We start from the raw sequence: 15,315 nt of genomic DNA, 5'->3' as shown, positions 1-15,315 counted from the left end.
AAAGACTAGATTCTCAGTAGATGCTAGTATTATCAGATTTATAAAATTGCTGTGACTACGCTTCCACGTCAACTTCCGGCAGTGATCTGGCTGGTTACATGTTTGCCCAGGAGAGGGACATCTATCAGTCAAACAGAAAGGAGTATTGTTCTGGTGATAAGAGTTTTGTTTTCTGAAAAAAACAATGAACAAACTGATATTATTATATTCCTCAGTCTTGAGAGCTGATAGAAAAAACCTTTCAAGAGATTAAACCCAATCTTTTACAAGTCACCCAGACTTACTTAAATTCTCTACCGGTAAACTTTGGCTTCCAAACTTTGCATTACCTCCTCCAGTCAGCCCTTTGCAGCTGTTCCTTTAGCATAGACTGCTCTCCCCCCCTGCTCTCGGCATGCAGCTCTCTCAAAGCAAACACCACATCTCAAAGAAGCTATTCATGACTGACCTTATCCAGATAGATCTCCCTCCTTATCTCTGTCCTTTATTCTTTATCACACATCATTTTATTCTTACTCCCTTCATACACTTGCCAGTGTTTGCACTTAACCGTATTTTCCGGCGTGTAAGACGACTTTTGAAACAAAAAAAAGTCAACCGAAAATCGGGGGTCGTCTTATATGCCGAGTATATCCCAAAAAATGTTTCAATATGCCGCTAAATGAAAATTGTCTGAATATTGCCACAAAACGAATTTTCCAACTCGATCCTGCACCAATCACTGCCAGGCTGCCCGGACCGCCTCTCTAACTCAGCCAATCCAAACAGGCTTTTTATGCATGCAAATTAGACAATGTTCTGGACCAGAATCTACTCTGTCAAAAGCCTGCTCAGATTGGCCAGAGTCAGAGAGGAAGTCTATTACAGTATGACCTTTGAACCTTTGCTTGTTGTGATTGGCTCACTGTGGTACATACAGTTGCAGCACAGGAATGTTCTGTCTGATACAGCGAATATAGGCCTAAACCTATGTTTTAACTGCAAAATTAGGGGGTCGTCTTATACACCCAGTCGTCTTATATGCCGGCAAATACGGTAATTGGAAATTCTTTCTTTTTTTTTTTTTGAGGGGTGGGGTTTGGGTTGTACCTGGTGGCGCTCAGGGGTTACTCCCAGTTCTGTGCTCAGAAATTGGTCCTGGCAGGCTTGGGGGACATATGGAATGCTGGAGATCGAACCCAGGTCTGTCCCAGGTCAGCTGCATGCAAGGCAAACACCCTACCACTGTGCTATCACTCTGTCAGTTCTGGGTGAGCTGCATGCAAGGCAGACACCTTACCACTGTGCCATCTTTCTGGCCCCCCTAATTGAAAATTCTTTTTTCAGGGGGGGTCATACCCAGCAGCACTCAGGGGTTATTCCTGGCAGGCTCAGGGAACCATATGGGATGCAAGATTCGAACCACCATCCTTTTGCATGCAAGGCAAACAAATGCCTTACCTCCATGCTATCTCTCTGGCCCCTAATTGGAAATTCTTTTTTTTTTTTTTTTTTTTTTTTGTGGTTTTTGTGTCACACCCGGGTTATTCCTGGCTCCATGCTCGGAAATTGCTCCTGGCAGGCACGGGGGATCATATGGGACGCCGGGATTCGAACCAATGACCTTCTGCATGAAAGGCAAATGCCTTACCTCCATGCTATCTCTCTGGCCCCTAATTGGAAATTCTTATTAGATGTTTCCTCTACCCAATTTCAAGGTCAGCTGGAACAAGGACTAGGACTGTGTGTGGTGTGTGTGTTAGGGAGAGGGAGAGGGAGGTGGGGGGAGAGGGAGAGAAAGAGAGGGAGGGAGGGAGAGAGGAAAAGGGAAGGAGGGAGGGAGAAAGGAAAGAGGGAAAGAGGGAGGGGGAGGGAGAGGGAAGAAGGGGGAGAGATGGAGGAAGAGAGGAAGGGAGGGAAAGAGGGAAAGAGGGAAGGAGAGAGAGAGAGGGAAGAAGGGGGGAGAGACAGGAAGAGCGGGAGGGAGGGAGAAAGGGAAAGTGGGAGAGGGAGGGAGGAAGGGAAAGAGGGAAAGAGGGAGGGAGAAAGGGAGGGAGAGATGGAGGGAGAAAGGGAGAGAAAGGGAGGGAGGGAGGCAGAGGAAGGGAGGGAGAGATGGAGGGAGAGAGAGACAGGGAGAGAGGGAGGGAGAGAGGGAGAGAGGGAGAGAGAGGAGAGAGAGGAAGGGAGAGGAAGGGAGAGAGGGAAAGAGGGAGGGAGAGGGAGAGAGGGAGGAAGGGAGGGAGAGATGAAGGGAGAAAGGGAGAGAGAGGGAGGGAGGGAGGCAAAGAAGGAGGGAGGGAGAGATGGAGGGAGAGGAGGGAGAGAGGGAGACAGGGAGAGAGGGAAAGAGGGGGAGGGAGAGATGGAGGGAGAGAGGGAAAGAGACAGGAGAGGGAGGGAGACAGGGAGAGAGGAAGGAAGGGAGGGAGAGATGGAGGGAGAGAGGGAGGGAGAGATGGAAGGAGAGAGGGAGGGAAAGAGGGAGGGAGGGAGGGAGAGAGGGAAAGAGAAGGAAGAGTGAGAGGGAGGGAGGGAAGGAAGAAGGGAGGGAGGGAAAGAGAAAGAAAGAGAGAAGGGGAGTGGGGGATGACCCAGAGTCTCAGACATGTGAGGCATGTGTCTACATTACTGCCACAAATCTGGCCCATTGTCTGTTTTGCTAAAGATTAAATCCCCAGAGTTGGGCCAGGGAGATAGTTCAAGAGGAGAGGAGGCTCTTGCTTTCATGCATCTTGGCAGTCATGCTATACTTTGAAATCTCCTGCCTTCACATATGATCTATCCCAAGCACTGCCAGGGATCACTTCTGAGCACAGGGCCAGGAATAGCTTCTGACATCACTGGCTGTGGCTCAAAAGCAATCAAACCTCCTAAAACAAAAAATAACCCCCCAAATCGAAAAGCCAGTAAAGTCCAGACAGTGCCTGTTAATAGCAGGTATTCAGTATTTGCTTTTGGGTGGTGGTGAATGATAACCTAAAACTGACAGTTTGAAATTAGAGTACTACTTTGGAGAAATAAAAATATACTTGATATCTAGGCATATTTGATTAAAAGTAAATCATATGATAAATTTGTGTGCATGTATGCAACTAGATACGAAACCCAGTACTTAATACATGAGACATGAGGCATTCATAACCACAGTATTTTTTTTTGGGGGGGGGGGGTCACACCCGGTGGCAGCACTCAGGGGCTACTCCTGGCTCTGTGCTCAGAAATCGCCCGTGGCAGGCTTGGGGTACCATATGGGATGCTGGGATTCGAACCATGCCTTCTGCATGCAAGGCAAACACCCTACCTCCATGCTATCTCCTCAGTCCTGTATAACCACAATACTTTTGTTGGTACTCTGGGTCCACCTGGCAGTATTCGGGGACCAAACAGTGCTGGGAGTTGAGTCTGAGTGCATAGTATGAATTTGTAGTCCTCTGAGGCACTTCTTTTTTTTTTTTTTTTTTGGTTTTTGGTTTTTGGGTCTCACCTGGCAGTGCTCAGGAGTTACTCCTGGCTCCATGCTCAGAAGTCGCTCCTGGCAAGCACGGGGGACCATATGGGACGCCGGGATTCGAACCGATGACCTTTTGCATGAGAGGCAAACGCCTTACCTCCATGCTATCTCTCCGGCCCCAATCTCTGAGGCACTTCTAAGGCCCAAATTACTACTTCTAAAAATAATTTAAAAGTTTAATTCATTTAGGGTCAGAGAAATAGCACAACAGTAGGGCACTTGCATGCAGCCAATCCAGGTTCAATCCCTGGCATCCAATATGGCCCCTGAGCACTACCAGAAGAAATTCCTGTGTGCACAGCAAGGAGTAATCCTCAAACATAACTGGTATGGCCAAAATAAATACCCCCATCAAAAGTTCTTATTAGATATTTGGAGGCTAAAAAGATGGTCAAATATGCTGGATCACATGCTTTTTGTGGGGTGGGGCACATCTGGCAATGCTCAGGATAACACCGGGCTCTGTACTCAGGAGTTACTCCTGGGGAATCATATGGGACACTGGGGATCAAACCATTATTTGCATGTGGGAGGCTCAGGTTCCTTTCCTGGCACCACATGGTACCATCTGAGTATATGCCAAAAGTGATTCTTCCTCGTCTTTTAAAAGATTAATTCTGAACTTCTTTTTAAAACAATTTTTTTTGTTTTTTTTTGTTTTTTTTTTTTTTGCTCAGAAATCACTCCTGGCAGGCTCAGGGAACCTTATGGGATGCCAGGATTCGAACCACCGATCTTCTGCATGAAAGGCAAACACCTTACCTCCATGCTATTTCTCTGGCCCCTTAAAACAATTTTTAACAATTTAATTTTAGTTTTTGGGCCAATGGGTGATGATCAAGCTTACTCCTAACTCTACACTCAGGGATCACTCTTGGCTCTGTGCTCAAGGGACCATATATGATGAGATTTTGAACAACTATAGTTGTCTGCATGCAAAACAACACTTTAACCCCTGTACTATAAGATCAGAGAATAAACTCTACCTTTCTCCCTGAATAAATTTTTGTCTGTTTTGTTTTAGGCCATGTCCAAAACACAGCACAAAAGCCCTACCTCCTGTTCTATTGCTCAAGCCCTTGAGAATAAAGGTTTTTGTTTTTGTTTTTGGGCCATACTCAACAGCGCTCAAGGATTACTCCTGGCTCTGCATTCAGGAAGGAGTCCTACCAGTGCTCAGGGAACCATATGGGATGCCAGAGGCCAAATCTGTGTTGGCCATATGCAAGGCATATAACCTACCCACTATACTCTAGACCCTAAATTTTCTTCTTTTTCTTTTTTTGGATTTTTTTTTTTTTGGCCACACCCCAGAAAGCTCAGGGGTTACTCCTTGCTCTGCACTCAGAAATCGCTCCGGGGGGTCGGAGAGATAGCGTGGAAGTAAGGCTTTTACCTTGCATGCAGAAGGACGGTGGTTCGAATCCTGGCATCCCATATGGTTCCCCGAGCCTGCTGGGGGCGATTTCTGAGCGTAGAGCCTGGAGTAGCCCCTGAGCACTGCCGGGTGTGAGCCCCTCCCCCCAAAAAAAGAAATCATTCCTGGCAGGCGTGGGGGACCATATGGGATGCTGCAGATCAAACCCGAGTCCAGGGTCGGCAGCGTGCAAGGCAAATGCTATCTGGCTCTGGATCCTAAATTATTTTATTTATTTATTTATTTATTTATTTATTTATTTATTTATTTATTTATTTATTTATTTATTTATTTTTGGGTTTTGGGTCACACCTGGCAGCGCTCACGGGTTACTCCTGGCTCTATGCTCAGAAATCACTCCTGGCAGGCTCGGGGGACCATATGGGATTCCGGGATTTAAACCAATGACTTTCTGCATGAAAGGCAAACACCTTACCTCCATGCTCTCTCTCCAGCCCTGTGGACCTTAAATTCTTGACTTGCTTTAACAACACTTCATTTTTATTAAAGTGGATCAAAGAACTGCTTCTAGTTGAGTTCTCAGAACATACTTTGTCATTTGAATCAAGCGATTTTTAAAAAGGAGCTCTATTTTTTTTTATCAAAAACAACCAGCAGAGGGAGTCGTTGTAAGGATTCAACAGTTCAAAAGGTCTTTAAGGGTGGACAGTGAATTCAAAGGAAATCAAACAGACAGAAAGTTTTGGAATTAAACTGGTATATTGGCTCCTTGTTTATTTACCTATTTTTGGTGTGTGGAGAGTGGGGGGTAGGCTACACCTGGTGGTGTTCTGGGCTTTTTCCTGGCTCTGTTCTCAGGATTCACCTTGGTGGAACTCTTAAGGAACATATGTGGCGATAGGGATTGAACCTAGGCCAGTCACCTGCAAGGCAATTGAGTGCCCTACCTCCTGTAGAAATCCATCCAATCACTCAAATTTAAAATTGCTGATTTTATGAGAGTTCTGATTGAATTTAGTATTTTTTTTTGAATTTAGTATTTTTTAATAAGAACCTGAATTAAAAAACAAATTAAAATGTCAAGAACAGGGCTGGAGAGATAGCTTCGTTGGCTACTTACATGTTTGCTTATATAGGACCTGGGTTTGAACCCTGGCACTGTCAGGGCCAGAGAGATAGCACAGCAGTAAGGTGTTTGCCTTGCACGAAGCCAATCTAGGACAGACGGTTCAAATCTGGCATCCCATACGGTCCCCGGGCCTGCCATGAGCGATTTCTGAGTGCAGAGCCAGGAGTATTCCCTGAGAGCCACTAGGTGTGACTCAAAAATCAAAATAATAATAATAATAATAATACTAAAATAAAAAAGGAGCTGGAAATAGCATGGAGGTATGGCATTTACCTTGCATGCAGAAGGACAGTAGTTCGAATCCCGGCATCCCATATGGTCCCAAGCCTGCAAGGAGCGATTTCTGAGCGTAGAGCCAGGAGTAACCCCTGAGCGCTGCCAGGTGTGACCCAAAAACCAAAATAAATAAATAAAAAAGAAACCTGGCACTGTATGGAGCACTCATGAGCACTGAGAATTGAGTAATTCTTGAGCATTGCCAAATATGGTTCCAAAATTCCTGCCCCCTAAATTTAAGAAACAAACAAACAAACAAACAAAAAGTATACACATACTATCATTCATTTTAGAAAAAAAAACCTCAAGAGTCAGATTAGGGCCCGGAGAGATAGCACAGCGGCGTTTGCCTTGCAAACAGCCGATCCAGGACCAAAGGTGGTTGGTTCGAATCCCGGTGTCCCATATGGTCCCCCGTGCCTGCCAGGAGTTATTTCTGAGCAGACAGCCAGGAGTAACCCCTGAGCACTGCCGGGTGTGACCCAAAAAAACCAAAAAAAAAAAAAAAAAGAGTCAGATTAAACTTTTGATGGCAAGCTAGGAATGAGGGGATTCATAAATTCTGGACATGAAGTGAGTGAACTTAGGTCTAACTCTTTTTTTTTTTTTTTGGTGGTTTTTGGGTCCACCCGGCAGTGCTCAGGGTGGTTCCATGCTCAGAAATTGCTCCTGGCAGGCACAGGGAACCATATGGGACGCCGGGATTCGAACCGATGACCTTCTGCATGAAAGGCAAATGCCTTACCTCCATGCTATCTCTCTGGCCCCAGGTCTAACTCTTACTTGATATAGCAGCATGTTTTAAAACTTTTGGCAGGTTTGGGGCTCGAGTGACAGAATAGCAGGTAGAATGCTTGTCTTGCATGCGGTCCACTCAGGTTCAATTAATTCCCTGTATCCCATATGGATTCCTGAGCCTGCCAGGAGTGATTACTGAGTGCAGAACCAGGAGTAATGTGAGGGCCCCAAAACAAAACAAAACAAAACAAAAAAACTTTTGGCAGGTTCACCAAAATGTGAGACAAAATAAATTCTCACGTTTCAAAGAAAAATAATTTATGCATAATTTGAATATATTACCCAAATTAGTACACAGGAGCCAATATGGCACTGTTTCTTACTCTCTAATTTCCCATTTAAATTTTTTTTTTGTTTGTTTTTTGGGCCACACCTGGCGGTGCTCAGGGGTGACTCCTGGCTGTTTGCTCAGAAATAGCTCCTGGCAGGCATGGGGGACCATATGGGACACCGGGATTCTAACTAACCACCTTTTGGTCCTATATCGGCTACTTGCAAGGCAAACGCCGCTGTGCTATCTCTCTAGGCCCCCATTTAAATATTTAAGGTACTTTTTCTATATATATTTATTCCAATTATAACAATATATTTCTTTTTACATATGCTTAATAATTTTTGTTTTGTTTTTGCTTTTGGGCCACATCAGGTAGTCCTCAAGGCTTACTCCTAGCTCTGCACTCAAGGATCATTCCTGTAGGTGCTCAGGGAACCATAAGAGCACTGGCAATCTAACCTATGTTGGATCTAACCTAGGCTGTAGTATTGCTTCAGCCCTAGTTATATGCTTAATTTTTTGCTGTTCACTAACTAAAATGTGATAATCTCTTTAACTGAATCTGTATGCACAGCACAAAGACAACTCTGGTGGTAGAATTATGTAACTGATAAGATCACGTTTACTTTTTAGGTTTATGATAAAATAAGGCCCTCCAAAAAGGCTGTGTGATTTATTCAACTTCTATGACTACTTTCGTATATTTTTGTCTAGCCTAAACTTGTGTTTTGCTCTAAAATAATTTAATGAAATGAGAGAGCAAAACAGTATCGTCTAGCTTAAAAAAATATTATGTTTTTGGTTTTTGGGTCACACCCAGCAGCGCTCAGGGGTTATTCCTGGCTCTATGCTCAAAAATTGCTCCTGGCAGGCTCAGGGGACCATATGGGATGCTGGGATTCAAGCCGCCATCCTTCTGCATGAAAGGCAAACAAACGCCTTACCTCCATGCTATCTCTCCGACCCCTAAAAAAAAACTTAGGACTTTACTTGGTGAGGTGTTGCACATTTTCTTCATTCTTGGTTATGTGCCTTGTGCATTTTTATTTATTTATTTATTTTTGGTTTTTGGGTCACACCCAGCAGCGCTCAAGGGTTACTCCTGGCTCTACACTCGGAAATTGCCCTGGCAGGCACGGGGGACCATATGGGATGCCGGGATTCGAACCACTGTCCTTCTGCATGCAAGGTAAACGCTTTACCTCCATGCTATCTCTCCAGCCCTGCCTTGTGCATTTTTGAGCTGATTCATAGCATCTTTTGTTTCTAATTCACTAAAAGTATTAAGTGGTGTGCTGAAGAGATAGCTGTTCCCTATCCCTATTGCACCACCTGGAGCAATTCCTAAGCAGAGCTATTTCTTGTGTGTGGCTCAAAAACCAAAACCCTACCCAAAATCAAACAAAAACAAACAAACAAAAAAACCCCACCAAACAATCCAAACCAATAAAAGCACCACCAGGAGTGGTGAACACAGTGCTAAAGGCACAAGTATGCCTGGAATACTCAGAACCTGAGTTCAATTCCCAGCACTGCATGACCCCTGGCACTGCCAGGTGTTGCCCTGTAGCTTCCCAGCATACCTAGGCCTGAACAATGGCACATTGCTGGGCCTTAACATTGAACCATACAACATGGTTTGCCAAGTATCACTGAGAGTAGGCCCTAGTCTCTCTAAGCACTCTTTGAGAGGTGTCTGCTTTTCCAAATAAAATTAAAAAAAAAATTATTAGGGGCTGGTGAGGTGGCGCTAGAGGTAAGGTGTCTGCCTTGCAAGCGCTAGCCAAGGAAGGAGCGCGGTTCGATCCCCCGGCATCCCATATGGTCCCCCCAAGCCAGGGGCAACTTCTGAGCGCTTAGCCAGGAGTAACCCCAGAGCATCAAACGGGTGTGGCCGAAAAACAAAACAAACAAAAAAAATTATTAAAGACCATAGATAGGCCAAAGGGCTAGAGAGCATGCCTGGCACACAAAAGATCTGGTTTGGGGCCCCAAGTTTGATCTGCCCCGTACTGGAGAGATTCCAGAACACTGCTGGGTATAACTGATGACTCTTTAGTTTTTATGGAGAGACCTCCAAATATACAAAACTTTTTTTTAACCCGAACTCCCTCTTTTTCTTACACACCCCACGAAGCTGGTTACTTCTGGTTCTGTACAATGGAGCCACTCCTGGCATTGCTCAGTAGATCCAGGGATTGAACCCAGGTTGGCTACATGCAAGGCAAATACTTTACTCTCTGTACTATCCTCAAACTTTTTTTTTTTGGGGGGTCACACCTGGCAACACTCAGGGGCTACTCCTGGCTCTACGCTCAGAAATTGCTCCTGGCACTTGGGGAACCATATGAAATGCCAGGATTCGAACCACTGTCCTTCTGCATGCAAGACAAATGCCCTACCTCCATGTTATCTCTCCGGTTCCATCTCAAACATTTTTAATAAAAAGAATACTTGGGGTTGGGATTATCCCATATTGTAAAGTGTGGGTTTGACTGTAACACATGGCCCCTAGTGTGGCCCCCACACAATGCAGAAAAAAAAAACCTACTAGAAGTTTATATATAAATATAAACTTTATATAAAAATAAAGTATTTTTGTTGTTTTGGGTCCCACCTGGAATTGCTCATGACTACTCCCTGCCTGGTGTTTGGGGATTCCTGGTGGTCATTAAGGGACCAAATGCAGTTCAAGGAATAAAATGTTGGCCTCCTGCATGTAAAGTATGCAATCCAGCTTAGTGAGCTGTCTTGGTCCATAATAAATAAATTTTAAAATAATAGCTCAGTCTGGCCATCTGCAATGACATTGGTTGGTTGTGTAACAATAAGTTCAAATCATAATTGTTGTTGGAACACTCCAAAAAAGGAAAAGGAATTCTATGTTTTGTTCTGAGCTTTAGAAAAACACTCAGATGACTTAAAGAAAAAGACACATGGGGCCGGGAAGGTGGCGCTAGAGGTAAGGTGTCTGCCTTGCAAGCGCTAGTGTAGGATGGACTGCGGTTCGATCCCCTGGTATCCCATATGGTCCCCCAAGCCAGGGGCGATTTCTGAGCGCATAGCCAGGAGTAACCCCTGAGTGTCAAAGGGGTGTGGCCCAAAAACCAAAAAAAAAAAAAAAAAAAAAAAAAGAAAATGACACATAGGACCGGAGAGATAGCACAGTGGTAGGGTGTTTGCCTTGTAAGCAGCCTATCCAGGACTGATGGCAGTTCAATCTTGGCATTCCACATGGTCCCCTGTACCTACCAGGAGCAATTTCTATTTTTTTGTTTTTGTTTTACGGCCATACCAGGTGAAGCTTAGGGGTTACTATGCGCTCAGAAGTCGCTCCTGGCTAGGGGGACCATATGGGACGCAGGGGACCAAACCACAGTCCATCCTAGGCTAGCGTGCAAGGCAGACATCTTACACCCTGTGCCACCGCTCCTGGCCCCGCCGTGAGCGATTTCTGAGTTAAGGGCCAGGAGTAATCCCTGAGCGCTCCCGGGTGTGACCCCAGAACAAAACAAAAAAAGAAAACGGTACATGTATTTAAAAGCTATGCAATGGAAGGGGCCAGAGAGATAGCACAACAGTAGGGCATTTACCTTGCACACAGCCAACCCAGGATAGATGGTAGTTTGAATCCTGGCATCCGATACGGTTCCCCGTGCCTGCCAGGAGTGATTTCTGAGCACAGAGCCAAGAGTAACCCCTGAGCACTGCCGGGTGTGACCCAAAAACCAAAAAAAAAAAAAAAAAAAAGTTATGCAATGGAGCAGAAGAGATAGTGTAATTGGTAAAGAGCTTGCCTGGGATGAGGCTGACCTGAGTTCAATCCTTGTACTATACACTACCCTGAGCCTTACCAGGAGTGATTCCTGAGTGCAGAGGCAGGGGTAAGCTCTGAGCACAACCAAAACAACAAAAGGCTATGAATTCTGTAACAAAGAAAAGATACTATTATAGAAATCTATTATTATTCTATTAGCATAGACCAGTTTTTTGACTTTATGGTCATAAAGTAGTTAATGAGAATATTTTTCAGACATCTTGGCTTCCTCAACACAGAGCAATCATCATGATACAGGCCACTAACACATATGCATTGCCCATAAACCTACACTATAAGAAATACCTAAAGAGGGCCCGGAGAGATAGCACAGTGGTGTTTGTCTTGCAAGCAGCCGATCCAGGACCAAAGGTGGTTGGTTTGAATCCCGGTGTCCCATATGGTCCCCTGTGCCTGCCAGGAGCTATTTCTGAGCAGACAGCCAGGAGTAACCCCTGAGCAATGCAGGGTATGGCCCAAACCCCCCTTCCCCCAAAAAAAGAAATACCTAAAGAATCAATAAGTGTATAATTAATCCAAAACAATCTTTTTCAACTCTGTACAAAATTTAGTGCTTAACTTAGGTTCTTATTACTTACCATGTGGATGGAACCTGAACCACAATTCTGGAGCCTTCTAAACTGATTTGGGGGGCATAGGCCTCTTTATTTTCAATTTGTGCTGTGTCCACAACCACCTGAGAAAAATAAAAACCGCTTTTAGGGAAGGAAACATCACACAAGATACAATATACAAGCATATCCATGTTGAGTGCTTCTGGCAAGAACTTTTCTTCCCAACAAGGCAATCAGAAGGCCCATGAGGACAACAGAAAGCAATAAAGATGACTGAACACAGACTCAATAAATAAACAGAAACCAAGCTCTGGGTGTGGGATGTACCAGCTTTGGCAAGCACTTAAATATGTTACTAGGAATTAACTTTATTTTCTTTATCTTAGTATTTTCTACTTTATGTACTTGAAGAGAATAAAAATGCCACTGAAAGTTAAACCCGGGCCTGGAGAGATAGCACAGCAGTGTTTGCCTTGCAAGCAGCCGATCCAGGACCTAAGGTGGTTGGTTCAAATCCCCGTGTCCCATATGGTCCCCCGTGCCTGCCCGGAGCTATTTCTGAGCAGACAGCCAGGAGTAACCCCTGAGCACTGCTGGGTGTGGCCCAAACCCCCCCCCCCAAAAAAAAAAAAAGAAAAAAGAAAGTTAAACCCATCTGTAACAACAAGCCAGAGGTGAATGAAACTTCATTCTTTTCCAGGGGAAGTCTCCCAAGCAGTGTTCAAGGGGCCTGGTGACCACTCCTGGCAATACTCAAGCAATGAGCTAGATGGTTCAGTGCATGGGGGCCTGGCAAGGAGTTCTTTTTCTTTTTCTTTTTTCTTTTTTTGGCCACACCCGTTTGATGCTCAGGAGTTACTCCTGGCTAAGCGCTCAGAAATCGCCCCTGGCTTAGGGGGACCATATGGGACACCGGGGGATCAAACCGCGGTCCTTCCTTGGCTAGCGCTTGCAAGGCAGACACCTTACCTCTAGCGCCACCTCACCGGTTGGCAAGGAGTTCTGCTTGGACCCTGCTGAGTGGGGGGCCCCAAAGAAAGAGCCGGAAGTGGGGGTAGGGTATGTGAAGATGGGGATCAAGTTGAGGTCTTGTACATGCAAAGTATACTCCTGACCCCTTAGGAATTTCCCCAGAGCCAATGAAAAAATTTCAAGGTAATTCTAACCATCAGAACTACTTCAGGAAGTTGAAAAACCTGCCCTTCTTTTGCTGTGTTAAAAAGTATTTGTTGGGGGGCCGGAGAGATAGCATGGAGGTAAGGCGTTTGCCTCTCATGCAGGAGGTCATCGGTTCGAATCCCGGCGTCCCATATATGGTCCTCCCGTGCCTGCCAGGAGCAATTTCTGAGCCTGGAGCCAGGAATAACCCCTGAGCACTGCCGGGTGTGACCCAAAAACCACAAAAAAAAAAAAAAAAAAAAAAAAAAAGTATTTGTTGGGGCCGGGCGGTGGCGCTGGAGGTAAGGTGCCTGCCTTACCTGCGCTAGTCTTGGACGGACCGTGGTTCGATCCCCCGGTGTCCCATATGGTCCCCCAAGCCAGGAGCGACTTCTGAGCGTCACTGGGTTTGGCCCAAAAACCAAAAACCAAAAAAAAAAAAAAAAAAAAAACAGTATTTGTTGGGCCCAGAGAGATAGCACAGCGGCATTTGCCTTGCAAGCAGCCGATTTAGGACCAAAGGTGGTTGGTTCGAATCCCGGTGTCCCATATGGTCCCCTGTGCCTGCCAGGAGCTATTTCTCAGCAGACAGCCAGGAGTCACCCCTGAGCACCGCCGGATGTGACCCAAAAACAAAAACAAAAAAATTTGTTGGGGCTGGAGAGATAGCACAGGGGCATTTGCTTTGCAAGTAGCCAACCCAGGACCTAAAGTGGTTGGTTTGAATCCCGGTGTCCCTTATGGTCCCCGGTGCCTGCCAAGGGCTATTTCTGAGCAGACAGCGAGGAGTAACCCCCTGAGCACCGCTGGGTGTGGCCCAAAAACAAAACAAACAAACAAAAAAAATTGGGCCACAATTGGCAGTGTTCAGGGCTTATTGCTGGCTCTGTGCTCAAGGATTACTTCTTTTTTTAAAACAAATTTTTTTTTTTTTTTTTTTTTTTTTTTTTGGTTTTTGGGTCACACCTGGCAGTGCTCAGGGGTTATTCCTGGCTCCAGGCTCAGAAATTGCTCCTGGCAGGCACAGGGGACCATATGGGGCGCCGGGATTCGAACCGATGACCTCCTGCATGAAAGGCAAACGCCTTACCTCCATGCTATCTCTCCGGCCCTTTTAAAACAAATTTTTTTTAAACTTTATTGATTGATTGGTTTTTTTGGGCCACACCCAGTGGTGCTCAGGGATTACTCCTGGCTCTGCACTCAGAAATCACCACTGGCAGGCTGTGGGACCACTGGATGCCAGGAATTGAACCTGGTCCCTCCCAGGTCGGCTGCATGCAAGCAAATGCTCTACTACTATGCTATCTCACCGGCCCCATCAAGGATTACTTTTAAGGTAACTGAATCCAGGTCAGCTGCATGCAGGCAAGTGCCTGGGCACAGAACCAGCAATTTTGTCAAAAATTCCCTTTTATTTAGGGGAGCATTTTTAACTAATAAAATTAAATGGTTGTCTATAGCTTCCTAATAATTTAAGGAGTTTGATAAAGCAATTAATAGAGTTTCAAAGCACTAAAATAAAAAAAAGAAAACAATACGTATTTTTTAAAAATCTCTAACATTTCAAGAGGAAAGCCTTCTGAATGTAGATCTGTTTATCATGATTCCAAATTCAGTCTCTACTGGAGCCAATTTTCACTGCTATAAACAGAGTTCCCACAGCTGGTCTACAATGTCCTTTGGAAAAGACTTCCTGTTCGTGGACTGGCCATTGTTGGACTGGCAGGTGTTTCCCCTCCCCTCCCATCCCCAGACCATGCTCTAAAGGCTCTTTGTCTGTCACACACAAAGGTGCCCTCGGATCAAGAGGTAGGGAAATAAAAAGAAGATTCTGCTCTATGAATAACATGGCTTTGTTTTTCTGTTTTCTGTTAAACCTACAGAGCTATTTCAAACTGATGCATCCTTCTGAATTCTTTTTAGCCACTCCTTTCTGGCACCACAGATCTCAATCTAGCTAAAATGGTCTTTAGAATTATGGGCTAAAGGACATGAGCTCTGCTTTAGTAAAACGAAGGAGAGATAATCAATGAATCAAGTGCATGCTTTACAGAGGGGAGGCCTGAGATTGATTTCCAGCACCATAAGATCCCCTAGAACTGTCAAGAATAGCCCCTGATGGGAACAGAGAGATAGCATGGAGGTAAGGTATTTGCCTTTCATGCAGAAGGTCAGGGGTTCGAATCCCGGCATCCCATATGGTCCCCTGAGCCTGCCAGGAGTGATTTCTGAGCATAGAGCCAGGAGTAACCCCTGAGCGCTGCCAGGTACGACCCAAAACCAAAACAAAACAAAAAAAAGAATAGCCCCTGAGCACCACGTTGGGAATACCAACTGAGCACTAGTAGTCATGACCCCAAAATAAGAACAATAACAAATACAAACACAAACACAAATACTTCAGCAGGGGTAGG

General features: G+C 45.2%; 1 protein-coding gene across 1 annotated transcript in view; it reads right to left on the bottom strand.

Annotated features, from left to right (window-relative positions):
- The window catches only part of GARRE1 (granule associated Rac and RHOG effector 1), a 67,294-nt gene that overhangs the window by 20,961 nt on the left and 31,018 nt on the right, over nucleotides 1–15,315 (bottom strand). The window contains exon 8 of the mRNA XM_049786566.1: nucleotides 11,765–11,862. Within this exon, the coding sequence (XP_049642523.1) occupies nucleotides 11,765–11,862 (98 nt within the window). The remainder of the gene's footprint in view (nucleotides 1–11,764; nucleotides 11,863–15,315) is intronic.

This window comes from Suncus etruscus, chromosome 14 (assembly GCF_024139225.1).
Source record: "Suncus etruscus isolate mSunEtr1 chromosome 14, mSunEtr1.pri.cur, whole genome shotgun sequence".
Lineage (NCBI taxonomy): Eukaryota > Metazoa > Chordata > Mammalia > Eulipotyphla > Soricidae > Suncus > Suncus etruscus.
The sequence above is the reverse complement of the archived record's forward strand: the minus strand, read 5'-3'. Positions and strand labels throughout refer to the sequence as shown.